This window comes from Phasianus colchicus, chromosome Z, assembly GCF_987193195.1.
Source record: "Phasianus colchicus chromosome Z, bPhaCol1.hap1.1, whole genome shotgun sequence".
In the NCBI taxonomy this organism is placed as follows: Eukaryota; Metazoa; Chordata; class Aves; order Galliformes; family Phasianidae; genus Phasianus; species Phasianus colchicus.
Genome location: NC_143476.1, coordinates 7336839 through 7353479, shown reverse-complemented (window position 1 = coordinate 7353479; position 16641 = coordinate 7336839). Strand labels below are relative to the sequence as shown.

The window sequence follows — 16641 nt, the reverse complement described above, 5'->3', positions numbered from 1 at the left end:
TCCTCTTTATCATTGCTCAGTGATGTCTACCCTAGAAAAACAGAAGACCAGTTTGTCACCTGTCAGATGCTGGCAGAATAAGAGACACTGATTGATGGAACGATGACTTCAATCTCCCCACATATGCCGAAACTGCCCTAAATATTCTTTTGGCTGTGGTATTTACAGGAAAAAATGCTGGAATATGCCAATAAAGGAAATGAATATGAAGGGCAGACTGACTTTTCTGCTGGTGGTTTTCGCTACACAAAAACTTAACTCCCAGGCGGTGACACCTTGTACTAATGAGAAGCACCGTTATCCAGGGTCTTTCTTAACAGCACATGAAGCTTACTTGAGGTTTCAGCTTTCTCTCCCCTACTAATTGAAACTAGAAAGCACAACTAATGCATTTGATAATTAAATTGCCAAGTTACTTCATGGGAAACCGCTCACACCACTTCAGCTTGTGTTCAAATCAGCAACCGGCTGGAGAAACGTGGTGTCTTTTCATCATTCTGTTGTCAAAGGGCAAGCTTGGAAAACAAACTGAAACATGCATGCTGGCTTTCTGTCACTGAATAGGCGGTAGCCAAAAAGTGAATGCTGACACGGACTTAAAGATTGGAGATCCTGAAAGTGAGGGAGGCAAGTTTTCCTAAGATTTCATTAGAACTCTCCAATAAGGTAAGGCAAGGCTGCACTTACAGGCACTGAAACTGTTGAAAACAGAAATAATTTCTGTTGAGAGTCAGAGTTGTAGTTCATGGGAGGAACTACTCTCAAAATCACCTCGTCTGAATGCAGTTTGATAGCTGGATAAGCTAATGGTGTGAATTAAGTTTCTGTCTGTACATTCCCTTTTATTTATTTGTTGATTTGTTTAGTTTGCTTTTCAGGGAGGAGGAGGCAGTAGGACAAGACCAGCTGTTTTAACATCAGGCTGTGAAAAACAGCCACCAAATAATGCAGTAAATTATTCCTCTTGTCCAGTGAGCAGCACTATGGAACCACCTTCAGTGAGAAAATAGAGATTATTAAATACAGAACACTTCACAAGGATTATATTAAGAAATCTTTGAAAATAATTTGTTTCGACTTCATTTAGAATAAAAAATGTGTGCATTTCTTATGCTGCATGTTGGTGGTAAACTTGAGACACACACAAAATGAACATACTTCTACATGTATAATAAGCCATGGTGCAAATGAGAAATCTTTTTTAAAAGAAATAGGTTGTTTTTCACTGAGGGCATTCTGAGTCTTCATGCTGGAAAACTATGGCTCTCATTTCAGTACGATTTTAATTGCAAAGTCTCTTTCAGCAGAAAAACAATGAACTGCTGGATGGGTAGATGAAGGTACGTGATTAATGGAGTTGTTACCTGGAAAGGGAAATATTCAGCCACATTAGAAGCCTAGCCTGTTTCTGTTTGCATATTTGGCAGCCTTAAAAAAAAGACATTAACCAGTACTGCTGTGTCAGTGGGGTTATGTCATATTGTGTGGGGACACCAGTGGTTCTTCCCTATATGATATTCTAAGGTTAAAAAGGAGAGGGAAAGAGAAAAAAACATAAATCAAAACCAAGTTGTTCATTTTTGCTGTTGTAGTGTTCCTTTTAGTGCATAAATTAAAACATAGTTTTATTTTATCTTAGCCATTTGTCAAGGAAATAAGGAAAAGTTTAAACTTGTGCTCTTGTTCTTGAAAAAGCAACGAGCAACTAGTGCATGATGTAGTAACCTTTTCATCTTAGCAGCATTTCAGTGCTTGTATATGTTTGCAGAAAATAACACTTTTTTTTCCTGGCATCTGTCTGTAACGCCATCTGCTGCTGTGCTTCAGGCAGCTTCAACTGTGTGAACTTAGCTTTCCAGACAGTTTGCCAGATGTGGAGCTGCTGAAGATGTATCCTCCTTCATCCCCTACTGAGACCTTTGATGGTGTCCAGCAGACGCAGTGCAGAATGTGCAGACCTCAGCTGTAGTGAAAGCATTTCTTGCTTCCTCAGTTCTGCTTGTGACTTCACACGTCTGAGTCAGCAGGATGCGCACTGGGGACAGATAACAGCATTCTTCCTGCCGCTCCAGGTTTGAATTAAACACACGCAAGGAGAGCTTTATTTCTCTTTGCACATGACACACAAAGGAAACAAGTTACATGAGTAAGTAACAGCGTGGTCTCCAGGAGAGACACTGGGCCACTTTTGCTTTTCGTCCATGAATTGCAACAGAGAAAACCATTAAAAACGTTTCCCAGTCTTCTTGTATTACCAGTGGTGAATCTTTGCATCTCATTTTCCACCTTGTGACTGTCACTATTCTCTCTTGCTCTTTGTTTCCTATTGTGAATACCAAACTTGCATTTAGGAATTACAGAAAGAAAATCATTTCTTCTGTTAGAGTCTCTGAATAGATTGTGTAGGTGTATGTAAAGTCCTTTATTTTTTAAATGTTTTCCTACTGTTTGTCTTCAAGTAGGCCATGGGTAGTTGCTGAAGGAAATAAACTAATAAAAGTATGTACCGAGAGATCTTCTGGTTCTTAATTTGTAATTCCAGGGAAAAAAAATCTTCTAATCTTTTTCGTTTTCCCTTTCTTTAGGTACACTTAATTTTATTTATTTACGTATTTATTTTTCTGTCATGGACATTTATGGAAAATGAAATTAAAACTTCCTTGCTTAAGCATTCCCTTAAAGCAGACCTAAATTCTCTCTCCATAAGTAATTTTCTCATCAGATAATCACATTGTGATCTGCTGACTCATAGACCTGCCCCTGTGACACAGCCCTGCTCTGAGCTCTGGGTTTATTTACCAAACAGGCTGAACACACATTCATTTCTTTCTGCTGCAGAGTTCGTATCTGATCCCATGCAGCAAGTTAACAGATATTGTGTGCACGGATAGAGAGGATTGTTTTTGTATTTTGCTATTCTGTGTCGAGGACATGCAGCTGCTGCCATCTTCAAAAGATCAAGATAACGTGTGAGCTAATAGACCTGACACGATTGCACTAAAGCAGTTTCAGTCTGAGTTTATGGAAGTAAGCTGTAGTGGCAGGTTTATGAATCAGCAGATCATAAAGTTGCAGTGAATGGAGGTTGAAAGCTTAGTATTTCTGTGCTGAGAAAATCACCCAGCGTCCAGAGGAACAGACAGACATTACAGCCATGACACCTCTGTGGATTTTGTTATGCCTGTCCTTCTCATGGACGTAGGCCCTGAGTCTTCAGAATTTGTAGACAGAAGTGCCTTTAAACAACCTGTGCGTCAGTTTTGGACTGGGCCCTAGGGAAAAAATAGCCTCCTACCACCCCCTCTCCTCAATTTTGCATGCGTGTAAGAGGCTCTCCTGTAGGCTCTTGGTCTGTGCTTAAGAAGCAATCAGAAACGTGCCAGAACATCCAGGTGCATCTCATGTAATAACTAAGTGCTGCTCCTGGGCCAGCAGTCGGACCTGTGCTTTTTCTTCATGATGCTTTTCTGCAACGTACAGCAAGGCATGTGACCTTTGTCTGTGAATAAAATGTATCATAGAATCATAGAATCACAGGATAGCCTGGGTTGAAAGGAACAATGATCACACAGTTTCAACACCCCTGCTGTGTGCAGGGCACCAAGCACTCAACCAGGCTGCCCAGAGCCACATCCAGCCTGGCCTCAAATACCTCCAGGGATGGGCATCCACAGCCTCCTTACTCTTCTCCAGTGTGAGAAATGCTATTGCTGGGCTACCTTTGAGTTTGTTCTGTGTCCTCACGATGTTCTAGTGAGGCCAAACATCTGCCAACCTGTCTAATTGAGCGTGGCTGACAGCTGCTTTTGCTTCTGGAAGTCTGTAAACCCACTGAATCTAACTAGGAGCACAGCGTAGTTGTGAGAGATGTGTGAACTTGCAGCCTAATTCCACCCTTAGCTGTGCAGCCCATCTGCCACTGCTGAGAGTGGCTTCTATTACTGTTGGTTCACATTTCGTGCTGTTGCCAAAATAATGCAAATTATTGTGTGAATATTTCCAGATTTGCTGCCAAGATAAGCAGAGCTGGCAGATAAATACCTCTTTGGCATCTGAGTTGCCAAGAGACATTGCTGAGCTTTGAACGAGCGTCAGCCACTCAGTGAGGAACCACCCACAGCTCCAACATGGACCAGATTCTCTCAGTGGTACTCATGTCTGACTGCACAACTGAGGAGCCTCCAAATTTAAGGCGTCTGCAGCAACTACACTTGAGTGTCTAAATGTAAGTGTCTGAATCTAGAGCTGAGCTACACAGCTTCTGGTCTGAAAGACTGTTAAAATTAAAGCCTGCCACCAAGCACTATCTGCCAACATATTATGACACACTTTGTCATAGATGCTAGGGATGTGAGGAATTTAAGGGGGAAAAAGAGACGTGTAGATGTGTCCTAGTTTCATGAGAGACACATGCACTTAGACTGCTGAGGTAAACTTGTACAGTTCATAGCTCAACTAGTTTTTCAATTCTGAAGGCCACTCAGACTTTCAGACCCTTCAGTAAGGGTGATGGAGCACTGGAGCAGGTTGCCCAGAGAGGCTGTGGGTCTCCTTCTCTGGAGACATTACTCAAAACCTGCCTGGATGCGTTCCTGAGTGACCTAATCTAGGAGTTCTGCTAAGGCAGGGGATTGCACTCGATGAGCTTCCCAGGTTCCTTCAGCTATAAATAGGAAGACTGCTAAAAAAATACCCTTTTCACATCTCAGCCAGGATTCTCGCATTTATTTATTTATAATAAATGATACAATCTTCTCCTCTTCTCTTCTCTTCTCTTCTCTTCTCTTCTCTTCTCTTCTCTTCTCTTCTCTTCTCTTCTCTTCTCTTCTCTTCTCTTCTCTTCTCTTCTCTTCTCTTCTCTTCTCTTCTCTTCTCTTCTCTTCTCTTCTCTTCTCTTCTCTTCTCTTCTCTTCTTTCTCCTCTCTTCTTTCTCCTCTCTTCTCTTCTTTCTCCTCTCTTCTCCTCTCTTCTCTTTCTTTCTCCTCTCTTCTCCTCTCTTCTCCTTTCCCCTCCTTCCCTTTTTCCTTCCCTTTTCCTTTCCCTTTCTCCTTCCATTTTCCCTTCCCTTTTTCTTCTACTCCTCTCATTTTAAATTTCTTTTTCATTCCCTTTTTCCTTCCCTCTCTGTTTCCTCCTCATTCCCTCTCCTTTCCCTTTTCCCTCCTCTCCCTTCTCCTCCCCTTCTCTCTTTTCATTTTCTTTCCTCTCCTCTCTTCCCCTCCCCACTCCTCCCCACTCCTCCCCACTCCTCCCCTCTCCTCCCCTCTCCTCCCCTCTCCTCCCCTCTCCTCCCTTCTCTTCTCTTCTCTTCTCTTCTCTTCTCTTCTCTTCTCTTCTCTTCTCTTCTCTTCTCTTCTCTTCTCTTCTCTTCTCTTCTCTTCTCTTCTCTTCTCTTCTCTTCTCTTCTCTTCTCTTCTCTTCTCTTCATTTCTATTTTTTCTCTTCTCTCCTCCTTTCCCCTCCTTCTCTTTTTCCTTCCCTTTTTCCTCTCCTCTCCTCTCCTCTTTTCTCTCCTCCTTTCCCCTCCTTCCCTTTTTCCTTCCCTTTTTCCTTCCCTTTTTCCTCTCCTCTCCTCTCCTCTCCTCTCCTCTCCTCTCCTCTCCTCTCCTCTCCTCTCCTCTCCTCTCCTCTCCTCTCCTCTCCTCTCCTCTCCTCTCCTCTCCTCTCCTCTCTTCTCCTCTGCTCATTTTAAATTTCTCTTTTTCATTCCCTTTTTCTTCCCTCCCCTTTCCTCTCATTCCTCCTCATTCCCTCTCCTTTCCCTTTTCCCTCCTCTCCCTTCTACTCCCCTTCTCATCTTCTTCTCTTTTTTTCTTTTTTCTCTTCTTTCATTTTCTCTTTTTCCTTTCGTTTCCTTTTCTTTTTCTTCCTTTTTCTTCTACTGGCTCCACCGTTGAAGGCAAAACTCTCTTATTCTCTTCCACGTCTCACTAGAAAATGGAGAGTCTCAAGTTGTGACTGAGTAATTTCCACCTCACACAGACTTTGAGAGGAAAAAAGAAAAGCTGCCTCCTCCCTGGATCCCTCTGGCAGAGGCAAGCTACAACAACAGCAAAGGCAGGAGTGCCAGTACCTGTCTGTGGGTCCAGGCGGCCGGGAGAAGTTGTTCATCACGGCCTCAGTGTGACAGCGGGTGAGGATGACCACCGCCTGGCACAGGAAGGGCACGAACGTGCTCTGCTGCGTAGATGACGCGCAGCTGCGCAGGATGTAGAGGATGGGTGGCACCTGGAAGAAGAAGGGGAGAAGGAATGACTTGCTGCATCCTGGACTCTGCAGGGCCTGACCATGGACATTCAGCGCGTGAGCAGTGCCTGCTCCCTTGACATGCTGCAACGCCTAAGCCTAAATTTCAAACCAGCCCCCCTGTCCAAGCCCTGGCTCTGCGCTCAGGCTGTGCTGCTTTAGTACCAGAGCAGACGGCACAGGGCATGGTGCAACAGCCAGAAACAAACCAAGACACGTGGAAGAAAGAAAGTCTCTTACGTTCCAACAGATGTCCTTCCCGTGCATCTGCAGAAAGGTGGTCACCCACTTCCCAGCAGCACGCACGCGCACTCCTGTGGCTTTCCGGATGGTCTCCTTGGTGGCCATCATGAAGTCGACGGTGCGTTCGACGGGGAAGTTTCTGCACACGATCTGCAGAGAGATGAGAAGCAGGAGAGATCCCATCACTGCTCTGCGCAGCTCTTCAGAGCACAAAGCAGGCTGGAGGGCATTCTTAGCTCAGTGGCTTGCCGGCCATTCACAACGCTCCTGCTGTCCGTACCCTGCTATTTACACGGAAGGCGGCTGAGCCTTCGCTCAGCTTCTGCACCCATGGTGTCTGCTGACATGCAAAGCCTACCTCCCAGCAGCCACAGTCACACATGCACGCAAGTGCACACACACACACACACACACACACACGCACATCATGGAGTCAGCCCCTTGCACTGCGTGCCTGAAGGCCAGCCATAGCTCAGAGCCTCCTGCTGCTTGCTGAGAACAGCGGTCTTAGGGTGACAGCTCATTTTGGAAACGGTGTGAAAGGCTGGGAGCAGCACAGAGTCGTGCAGAAGCCTCCGCACAGAGATCCCACCACCCCTTTCTGGGTCCACTTACCATGGCCATTTTGGACGTGGTCTGGAGCTGAGAGACACTGCTGCAGGCATGCAGTCCCTCAGACAGGCTCCCGATGTCTCCTGGCTCCATGACTCCATTGGCTGCTTTGGCTGGAAAGAGCCCAGGGAGAAAAGGGAAGTCATGCTTCTGGAAATGGAACCGCTCTCCACGGGGGAGAGACAGAGGACAGGGTGGGGACGAGAAGAGAGCTGTGCACGGTGCCTCTCCCTCCTGTAAACAGGGCCCAGCCCATGGGCTCTGGCAGTGCTACGGAGGAGGGCAGAGGGCTGGTGCAACCTGCTCTGCTCACCTTGGATTCGGAGAAGGGAGCTCAGACAGGAGACAGCCAACTGGCGGGATGCAGGCATGGGGTCGCACGTCAGAGGCGCCAGCAATCCCACCAGGGAGCCAAAGTGCTCGCAGGCATCTGCTCTCTGCAGGGGTGAGAGGCAGGAAGAAAGCTGTAGGCAGCCCCGGCTCTCCCTGGCTTCTCCGCCTGTGCCTTCCTCACGCCGTGGCACAGCATGCACAGCTGGGCGGAGCTCGCCTTCCAGCTCAGGGGCTCTGGGGAGGGAGCAGGGGGCATGCGGTGGGGCTCTTTACTCACTCGAAGCTCTTCACAAACAGCCAGAAGCTGGGAGCAGGTCTGCAGGGCCCTCTTGCGCTCCCACACGTTCTGCGACACCAAGGATTTCTGCAGGACCTGGGGTAGAGCATCTGTCTCACTGAGGACATCTTTGCTTTCCCTCCTGCCACCCCTCTCCCTGTCCCTCCTTCCCCAGCACTTTCCCCCAAGGCTGCCCTGTGGCTCCACGTGGCCTCCAGCCTCACTGAGCGCCGGCACTGCTGCCCCCGCTCTCTGCAGTCATCCTGCCTGCCAACCCGGGAGCTTTTCCTCGGCTGTGGCCTGCCAGGGGCTGGCTCCTGCCTTTCCCCTGCAGGGCCCATCGCTCTGCCCATTTCTGAGCTCGCAGTGAGCTGGCACGTCAGCAGGAGATTGCTCCCCTCTGATCACCCTCTCAGTCCCCAGATCTGCCCCCACTGCCGACAGGCACCATGCTTTCTCCCTTGCCCCACACATACTCACATGCACTATGTTCTGAAAGAAGCCGCCGCTGGGCTCTGTCTGGAGCAGAACCGCCATGAGCCGGCCCAGAGCTTTCAGGGACGTTTGCTGAAGCTGAAAGCAGAAGAGGGCAGTGAGGTTTAGCATCACGGCTGCTGCCAGAGCACAGGCTGTGTGTGCTGAGGTCGGGTTTGACCGAGAGGTGGCCGGGAAAGTTACGGCAGGTTACCTGCAGGTACTGCGCTGCGTGCTGTGACTTCCTGATCTTCAGCATCATCTCTGCTGAAGGGTGCGTCACGATGTTCTTGCAGCACAGGACCAACATCTCCCGCATGTCCTTGCTTTCAAAACAGGGCTTCAGCTTGCTGACAGGAGGAAGAAAGGAAGAGAAATCAGAAAGGGCCTTTAGCAGTGCTCTCCAGTCTGGTTCAGACAGCATCTGACTTTCTCCTAATCGACAGCTACCAAGCCAATACCCCCAGCTCCTGCTGCTGAGCACTGTCTTCAGTTCCAGCAGCGCCCACCTCCTCCCAGGCAGCAGTGAACCAGCTCCCTCTCTGAAGGGAAGGAGACCCCAACTCTCCCTTCTCTTCCCTGCCAGGGGACAGGAGCACCAGGGCCTTTCTCCCTGCCCAGAACCTCAGCTCTGCTGGGCACAACAGCCCAGTCTTCACTCCTATAGATGCGGCTCCTCGCCCCCTACCCCCTCCAGACCTTCAGGAGCTACCCAAAATGGGGACCTTACCTCAACTGCTCCAGGGCCAGGACCACCTTGAGGGGCACTGGGGAGACAGGGATGCCCGAATAATATTTCTTCAGCAGGTCCTGCAAGTCCAGAGAGACACTGTCAAGGTGGGCAGGGGGCACATGAGAGCTTTTCCACCCGGCTCCGAGACAGGCACAACTGCCACACACCAGCCCCATCACTCCCATGTTTCCCATGGAAGCACTGCAGGATGCAGCAGCTCGACAGCTGGTGCACCTAGCCCGCTGCCCAGCCGCTGCATCCAGCACCCAAAGTCCCCACCAGCTGGAGACGTGTGGCTGATGGAGACCTGTGTGCCCCCAGGGAAGTGGGCTGCGTGGCACAGCCCAGAACTCCGCTGCAGACAGCCCTGCCTCTAGGCACTCACCATCAGGATCTCCAGAAGCTTTCCCTTCAAGGAGGGGTTAAAGGATGCAGAATCACCCACGACTGCTTGGAAGGCAGAGCTGAAGTCGGTGATGCTCTGCACCAGCGCGAGGTTATTCTGCAGGTCCTGAGGCCCAAGAGAGAAGAACATTCTTTGAACTGCGGGATGGGACAAGGGCTGCAAGGGGGACAGGGCAACGCTAAGGGAAGGGCTTGGGTCTTCATCTGGGCACAAACCATTCCCCGGGGGACCGTTGGAAAGGGAAGGCCCCTCTCAGCATCCCCCCTTGTGGAGGGGCTGCAGCTGGGCGCTCAGACACCCTGGCACGCTTTGAGCTCTCACCCGGCAGCTGCAGCTGTAGAGCATCAGGATGTTGCCCACGATGTCTCCCTCCAGGTGGGCGAGCAGCTGTTCCTTGGAGGCACGCAGTGCCAAGCTGCCGTGGGCGAGCACGAGAGCGCTGCGTGTGGCCTGAGCTCTCGTGCTGTCCAGCTCCATCTGTGTGGGAAGAAATGCCTTGAGACACTCGCTCAACGGCCCCCAGTGCCCCGCGATGCACCTGGGCTCCAGGGCAGAAAATAAGGCAGAAGAATGCCAAGATGGAAACCCGTAACGCTTTACCTTCTTGCGCCTGGAAATCCTCGCGTTGCGGCCTTTGCACAGCCTGGACGCAAACGTGGTGAGCGTGGCCAGGACTGCTTGGAAGTTACTCTCAGCCGCGTGGCTCAGAAGAGAGACCATTCCCTGCACAAAAGAACAAGGGGCAGTTGGCACAGGCCTGAATCTACAGATCCTCTCCTGAGGAAAAGGGCAGCAGGGAGGAGATGGAAAGGCGCGGAGCAGGGCCAGGAGAAGCCCTCTGCCCCAGGGACGGAGCGGGGATGCTCGCAGGAGCTGGAGGAGAGCAGGGCTCACCTGGGCCTCACATGGGTCCTCCGCGTTTGCTTCCTCCAGGTGCTGCAGCAGCTTCTCCTGGACGTGGAGGACTCCCTTACAGGCTCCCAGCACTGTGCCCAGAGCCTTGTACAGGAAAGACTGCAGGGGAAGGGAAGGAAGAAGTTGAGATGTGGCAGCAGCTTAACCTGTTGGGGAAGGGCCAGGTGGAAGGAGCCACGCTCCCCGGGAGTCACTGAGAGCAGCTGCAGGGTTGAGCTTTATCCATCCCTGGGCAGATTGCAGGGAAAGGCCCTCTGGGGGCACAGGCTGGGGAATCAGCACCAGCATCCCGCGTGGGCAGAGCACCAGCCGCAGCCCCAGCCCCAGTTGGACACCTGCAGCTGCACCGCTGGGTGGAGCCGGGGGGAACTCACCTTTTCTGCAGAGCTGCTGGCAGAGCTGCTCAGCCACCGGCTCAGCTCACAGCTCAGGGCCTCGATCCAGCCCTCATCCCGTATGGTGTCCATTGACGCCCTGAGGAACTGTTGGAGAACAGGAGAAGACGATGTTCCCTTGCCCTTTGCCTCTTCCCTCACTCCCAATTGCTGCAGCCCTCTGGGGAGAGGTGTCTGGAAGAACAGTTCCTCTCCCAGCTCCCCCAGCATTCCCTCCCTTAAAGCCACCTGCCCCCCTTCTCCTAAGACCCCCCTTGGGCTTGGGACAGAGCGGAAGAGGCAGCGCCTCAAAGGCTCCTCAGCAGCACTGGAGAGGCTGTTCCTGTCCCGTGGTGGCTCATATGGGAGCGGGGCTACTTGGGGCAGGCAAGCACTTCTCTGCACCCAGCAGTGCTGTACCTTCAGCAGACGGCGCTCCCACCCTGCAGTGTCCAGGAAGCTCTCATCTTTCCCTGCACAGCAACAGGAAGAAAAAGACCCTTACTTGGGATCAAGGCACAGAAGAAGAGCTGCTGCAAACCTGGCTTGGCCTGGGCACTTGACACTGCCAAGCTGGGACCCGCACCCCCTCCACAAACTGACTTGTCCCTCCCCACAAACACTGTCCCCGCAGGAACACAGAACTAACTGAGGGGGCGTGAAGGGCCCATCCGTGTCCTGGAAGGGGCAGATCCCCGCGGGGAAAGATCCCCGGGCCTCAGCGCTGTCTCCCTGGAATGGGAACAGCAGCAGAGCAAGCACTGGGCTGCAGGCAATGCTTCCCCTCTGCCACCCTGCAGAGAGAGCTGCATTTTCACTCCCGCCCTTCCCTGCCTCCGCCTCTCCCTCCCCACCAGCACTTTACCTTGGAGACACTGCAGCAGCAGGGGGATCTCAGCGGCCCACATGGCCCCCACAGCTCTGTGGAACCTGCTGTGGAGGTTTTGCATCAGCTGTAAGGCAGCGGCCTGGAGTTCGCTGCCTGCAACAGGGCTCCCTGCCACCACCTGAGCGAGAGCAAGGAGAAGCAGGGTCACTTCTGCAGCAAGAGCAGCGGCTTCCCCCCAGGATGGAAGCAGCCAACAGCTCTGCCCGTGGCCGTGCTGCTTCCTCCCGGGGGCTGGTGGCACTGGGCTCTGGAGCATCTACTCACCAGCAGGCGCGCCAGCAGTGTCTGGGGAGTCAGTCGTGGGCCTGTGAGGAGAAAAAAGTGCTGAGTCAGACTCCAAGACGCTCCGTGCCCAGCCACGCGCAGCTCCGCTGTCCCTTCTGGGTGGTAGCACAGGTCAGCAGAGCTCACTGGCGGAGCTTCTGCTCCTACCTTGAAACATGGAGCTGAGGAAATGGGGATCCAGCTCCTCTACTCGCCGTCCTGTCAGATCCTCTCTCTCGGCCAGGGCTCGGACACAGCGCGAGACCGGGATCAGCATGCCGGTGTGCTGGGCTGGCACCACGAACAGCAGCAGCCGTGGCCACAGGAGCTGTCGGGAACGAGGCAGTTGAGCGTGTCAGCATTCCTGCCTCCGCTCAGAGACGAAGAGGACTCTGCGAATTTCCCTGAGCCTTGCGTGCTTCAGAGCACGCTGGAGGAGAGACCTGGGGTGGTGGGATGAGGAACAGGTGGTGCGAAGGCAAGGAGCAGCAGCAGGGCAGATGTGACTTACTTTGGACATCCCTGTCGCAGAGACGTCCAGAGACCCCAGGATGTCCATGCACAGCTCCTGCAGAGCTCCTTCTTCCTGGGCTTCCCAGGCAGAAAGGTCTCCAGCTGCCTGCACAACAACGGTGTTGAAACCTGGTTACCTCAGTTCTCAGGAGCCTCTCAGGAGGCTCAGGTGCGGCCCCAGCGGTGCTTCTGTGCCACCCTCTGAGCAGCACAGGTCTTCCCAGAGAAGATGCTGCCCACTGTCCTTACCCTTCTTCCAGCGGTGCGGCTGAACTCAGTGAAGATGTGCCCCACCACATCCCAGGCTGAGCAGCTCCGGGTGTTTGAACTGAGCAGGTCCTTGATGAAGTGCAGAACTGCTGTCCTCACCTGCCAGGGGTCAATTGTGGGTGTGATTTTTCTGGTCAGAAGGCAAAGGGAAGCCACCTGCTCATCGGGGCAGCCCTTTGGGCACGAGCAGAGGCAACAGGAGCAGAGGAGAAGCCTTGGCTCCTGAGGTGAGGGCCAGGCCGTAGCACCAGGCTGTGCACTTTCCATGCACAGCACAGGGACCTGCCCGCTCCACTCTGCCTGCTCTCCCACAGGAGCCATCATGACCGTGTGGTCAATGCCCCAGCACCTCTCTAGTCACCCCAGCCCTGCCCGTGTTGGCAGCAGCATCACCACCCCAAAAGAGCTTTCTTTTCCCAAAGCAGCTCACCCGGATCCTGAGGTCGCTGCACAGACACTGCACAGCCTCAACCACCTGGGGCAGCTTCTCCATCATCACGGGCTCTGCAAGACATGCACAGAAGCATGAGCGGAGCCACAACCCCGATGGCAGAGGGGATCCCTGGAAGTCCCAGCCTGTGGTACTGACCATCAGAGCGAGCCAGAGCACCGAGCAGACCCAGTGCTGCCACGCGTCCAGCCTCCCAGTCCTCGCCCAGCTGTGACTGCAGAAACAGGACCATTTCCTCTGGGCAGATCTGGGCTGCAGGAAGGAAATCCCAGGCTATGTTAGCAAGAAACTCACGCCTATTCCTGAGGTTTATGAGAGGGGTTTTGGCCAGGGCACTGCAAGCATTGCCAAAGCTCCTCTCCTTACCCTGCAGCAGGATGCAGTGGGTCAGCTCCGCACGATCAGCCTCGCTGTGCTGCTTGGTGTTGTCATAGAGCTGTGGGAACAAAGTCCATATGAGAAAATCACATCAGCACTGAGGACGGAAAAGACGCTGTGCTGCTGCTCTCGTCTCCCTGGGCACTCTCAGGAAGAGGACAGGCAGACAAAACCCAGCCTGCCTCACAGCATCCCCGGGGGGACAGGCACAGCTCTGGAACAGCCATGAGCATGCAGGAGCCAAGGCTCAGCTGCATTAGTCAGGGGCTCAGACCTGTGCACTCCTCCTGAGACTTAGGCAAGAGGGAAACTGCTGTGGGCACAGGGATAGGCTCCCCTTACCTCGTAGAACACGGCACTCGTGACGTCCAGAAACCTGTCCTTCTGGATGACAGACTCAATGCCCTCTAAGGCCTCCAGGAAGACAATGAGGCTCTGCAAGAGACCAGGAGAGGAAGAAAGGGATGAAGCCACATCTAGCCACTTGGGAGTGGAAAAACTCCCAATTGTTTCTTGCAGGGAGAAGCTCCTGCACAGGCTTTTTATCCCCCACCTCCCAGCAGCCCCGTGAGTCTCTCTGCTCTCAGTCGAGCCGTGTTTGGGCATCATTTGCAGGCATTTCCCACCCAGCAGCCCTCTTCTCCCCCATCAGATGCAACTGGATGTGGTCCCCCCAGTTGCTAGCACAGAGCTCCTCAGGCTCTCAGGCACCCATTCCTCCTTTCTCCAAGGGCTCCCCACCTCCTCCCTGCACCCCCCGACCCCTCGTGGCACTTGCACTGGCCCCACGTCCACCCTGAGCCCTGCACAGCGTCTCACCTTGGCCACCCTGCAGGTGTCTTGGATCTCCTGACACGGGTGCACGAGCCAGAGGAGCTGCTCCCAGACGTGCTCTTGGTGCAGCTCCTCTTGCAGGAGAACATCCAGCATGGCAGCCACGGCCCCGAGGACAGCCTGTTTGTCCTGGAGAGGGATGGCAGAGGCCCGGCATCAAAGACCGAAGGTCTGCCCTTCCTACAGAGAAGGCTTTCTCTTTCCCTTCCCCTTCCCCAACCCCCACGCCCAGCAGGAGATGAGCTCGCTCTGGAGGGCAGGCAGGTTTTCCCCAGACCCTCATCCCCAGCTCTTCCTGCCACATGCTGTGACATGCAGCTGCTCCCTGCCACAGAGCCACTTCGGGGCCCTTTGCAGAGCCAGCCCACTCCCTCCCATCACTGCTCAGCTGCCAGCCCACTGGGCACAGACAGAGCTGCCACATGGGTGCCCCCACTGCCACCCTGGGCTGGGGGCGCAGCAAGGCTCACCTCCTCCTCCTGGCAGTCCTGCCAGTTCCTCAGCACAGAGAAGAGCAGCTCCTGAAGGTTCTCATAGATCCGCTCTTTCTCCATGGCAGGCCAGGGGCATTGGGATCCAGAGGACAAGTTAGACTTCACTCCATCCAGCCACTGTTTCAAAACTGAAAACAAACAAACAAACAAAAATAATGAATAATATATATATATATTTTTTCTAAAACAGAGTGAGAGAAAAGGGAGCCTGTGAGAGCCTGCAGCAGGGCGAGGTGCAAGGGCTGTCCCAAGGCCCCCTGCTCTGGAGCCAGCACTCACCAGCACAAGCGAGGCGCAGGGTCCGGCCGCTCCTCACCTGGCCCACCACACTGCGCAGGCCAGCCAGCATCAGCCACGTGAAGGGGATGCACTGTGGAGCTGCAGAGGAGAAGGAGAGGTCCACAGTCAGAGCCCTGGCAGCAACAGAGGAGGGGGCGAAGCCCTGCATCCCCCAGAGAGGAAAGACCCCTTTCCCCAGTTGTCATAGGTGTAAGGTGGCTGAGAGCACTCTACCGTAGATGCTGAACAGTTTGCTGAGGGTGATGAGCACGAAATCCTTGGATACCTCCCCGATGGCCTTCAGATGGCCCTGGAGCTCAGCCATCACCAAGCTGAAATGCATCCGGGCCAGAGCCACCAGGACGTTGCTGGCAGCCATCCTCACGTTGTCCCTGACACCCTGAAAAGGAGTCACTGGTGACACACCGTCCAGGAGACTGCCTGAGACCCCGGGAAGGGCTGAGTCACCGCCGTCCACCAGCACAACACCAGCACGGGCTTTGCCTTTGGCTGTAACCCCTCACCTGGGCTGCCGTCAGGTCCCGGGACACCTCTGCCAGCAGCCGGTTCACCACTCCGCACGGCGGGCGGCTGTCGTCTTCCCACAGGGCGCCCTCCAGCTCGCGGTACACCTGTGCTCGATCACCCTGGGGACAGGGACCAGTCATGCTTTGCTTTGCCCTTGCTCTCGGGGAGCCGCCCACTGCCACCCATCACCGTGCCGGTGTGGTGCCGCGGCCCGGCACCCACAGGACCACGGCACTGCGCCACGGCAAGGATTCACGGCCGGACGTCCCCAGCTCACCTCCCGGTCTTGCAGGCGCTGTTGCAGCACAGTCACAGCAGAGACAGGGACAGGGCTCGGCACCCTGCTTCTCTCCCTGCGACGCGTACGTCTGGGCACGCAGCCCACACAGGCAAAGAGACCTGGAAGCAAAGAGCGGAGCAGCTGCCGCCGGTGTCGCTCGGAGCCAGGGCCGAGCATCCGGCCGGCTCTGGGAGGAACGCTCCTCCAGCCCCACGGTTGGCGGGGACGGGGGAGGGAGCTTTCCCCTTGCTGGGGTGCCGGGGAAACCACGGCGGGCAGCTGCGCTCAGCAGAGCGAGGACGGTGCTGCCGGCGCGGCCTGAACTGACTCTGGAGGCACACGTGCGCTCGGGCGGCGTCACGGCGTGCGGAGAGGTGGAGGGACTCACCTCGAAGGGCTCTCAGCCGCTCCATGACAGCAGGAAATCTCCAGGTAGACGCAACGCTCTCTCTGGTTCCGCTTCCTGCGGGTCCCACAAGCGGACTGAGCCACCGCTCCCACCGCTGCCACGAGGGCGCACGAGGTACCACTGTGACATCACAGCGCAGTGTCACCTCACAGGGAATGGCTGGGGACCAGGCAGCACGCAGGGCAGCCCTGCAGGCCCCCAAACGCAGCATGTTCTGTGATGCACTCGGCTCTGGGGTTCCGGTTCCATGCGGAATTCCAAGCAGGGAATGACCTCAGCTGAGGGAGAGCCCCTGCCAGGGAGCAGCTGCTGGGCACCGCTGCCCGGCACTGTCTCAGTGACTGGGGACTCCATGCCGGGAGGTCCCTCTGGATCGCATCCCTCCCTTCTACTCTGCCAGCTGTACCACCTCACTGGGTATCATCAGCAAATTTGCTGA

General features: G+C 54.1%; 2 protein-coding genes and 1 long non-coding RNA gene across 3 annotated transcripts; all 3 read right to left on the bottom strand.

The window, feature by feature from the left end:
- Nucleotides 1-5910: 5910 nt before the first annotated feature.
- LOC149912373 (maestro heat-like repeat-containing protein family member 2B) lies at nucleotides 5911-9453 on the bottom strand. The gene is made up of 9 exons (XM_090131045.1): nucleotides 9304-9453; nucleotides 8916-8995; nucleotides 8400-8535; nucleotides 8192-8284; nucleotides 7712-7807; nucleotides 7415-7538; nucleotides 7105-7214; nucleotides 6487-6639; nucleotides 5911-6228 (listed from the first exon to the last, which is right to left on the bottom strand). The coding sequence occupies exons 1-9, from the start codon at nucleotides 9451-9453 to the stop codon at nucleotides 5911-5913; spliced, it is 1260 nt and encodes a 419-aa protein (XP_089987171.1).
- Nucleotides 9454-9707: 254 nt separating this feature from the next.
- LOC149912372 (uncharacterized) lies at nucleotides 9708-10294 on the bottom strand. The gene is made up of 3 exons (XR_016462056.1): nucleotides 10219-10294; nucleotides 9925-10047; nucleotides 9708-9801 (listed from the first exon to the last, which is right to left on the bottom strand). It is a non-coding gene; the product is annotated as an uncharacterized LOC149912372 (long non-coding RNA).
- Nucleotides 10295-10380: 86 nt separating this feature from the next.
- Nucleotides 10381-16251, bottom strand: LOC149912371 (maestro heat-like repeat-containing protein family member 2B). Its single transcript, XM_090131044.1, has 18 exons — nucleotides 16182-16251; nucleotides 15791-15912; nucleotides 15510-15632; nucleotides 15220-15385; nucleotides 14986-15084; nucleotides 14719-14834; nucleotides 13721-13813; nucleotides 13295-13367; nucleotides 13139-13252; nucleotides 12980-13053; nucleotides 12529-12648; nucleotides 12278-12385; nucleotides 11935-12094; nucleotides 11767-11807; nucleotides 11479-11620; nucleotides 11034-11086; nucleotides 10664-10721; nucleotides 10381-10385 (listed from the first exon to the last, which is right to left on the bottom strand). Exons 1-18 carry the CDS (start codon nucleotides 16204-16206, stop codon nucleotides 10381-10383), a joined length of 1692 nt encoding a protein of 563 aa, XP_089987170.1. The 5' UTR covers nucleotides 16207-16251.
- Nucleotides 16252-16641: the final 390 nt, after the last annotated feature.

Excerpts from the sequence above, each read along its gene's own strand:
- LOC149912373 (XM_090131045.1), bottom strand. The coding sequence starts at position 9,453 with ATGTTCTTCTCTCTTGGGCCTCAGGACCTGCAGAATAACCTCGCGCTG. Across the intron at positions 8,536-8,915 it reads CTGGCCCTGGAGCAGTTGAG|CAAGCTGAAGCCCTGTTTTG; the intron begins GTAAGGTCCCCA and ends TCCTCCTGTCAG. Across the intron at positions 6,229-6,486 it reads GGAAGGACATCTGTTGGAAC|GTGCCACCCATCCTCTACAT; the intron begins GTAAGAGACTTT and ends TTCTTCTTCCAG.
- LOC149912371 (XM_090131044.1), bottom strand. The coding sequence starts at position 16,206 with ATGGAGCGGCTGAGAGCCCTTCGAG. Across the intron at positions 12,095-12,277 it reads CTGCGACAGGGATGTCCAAA|CTCCTGTGGCCACGGCTGCT; the intron begins GTAAGTCACATC and ends CGTTCCCGACAG. Across the intron at positions 11,621-11,766 it reads CACTGCTGGCGCGCCTGCTG|GTGGTGGCAGGGAGCCCTGT; the intron begins GTGAGTAGATGC and ends GCTCTCGCTCAG.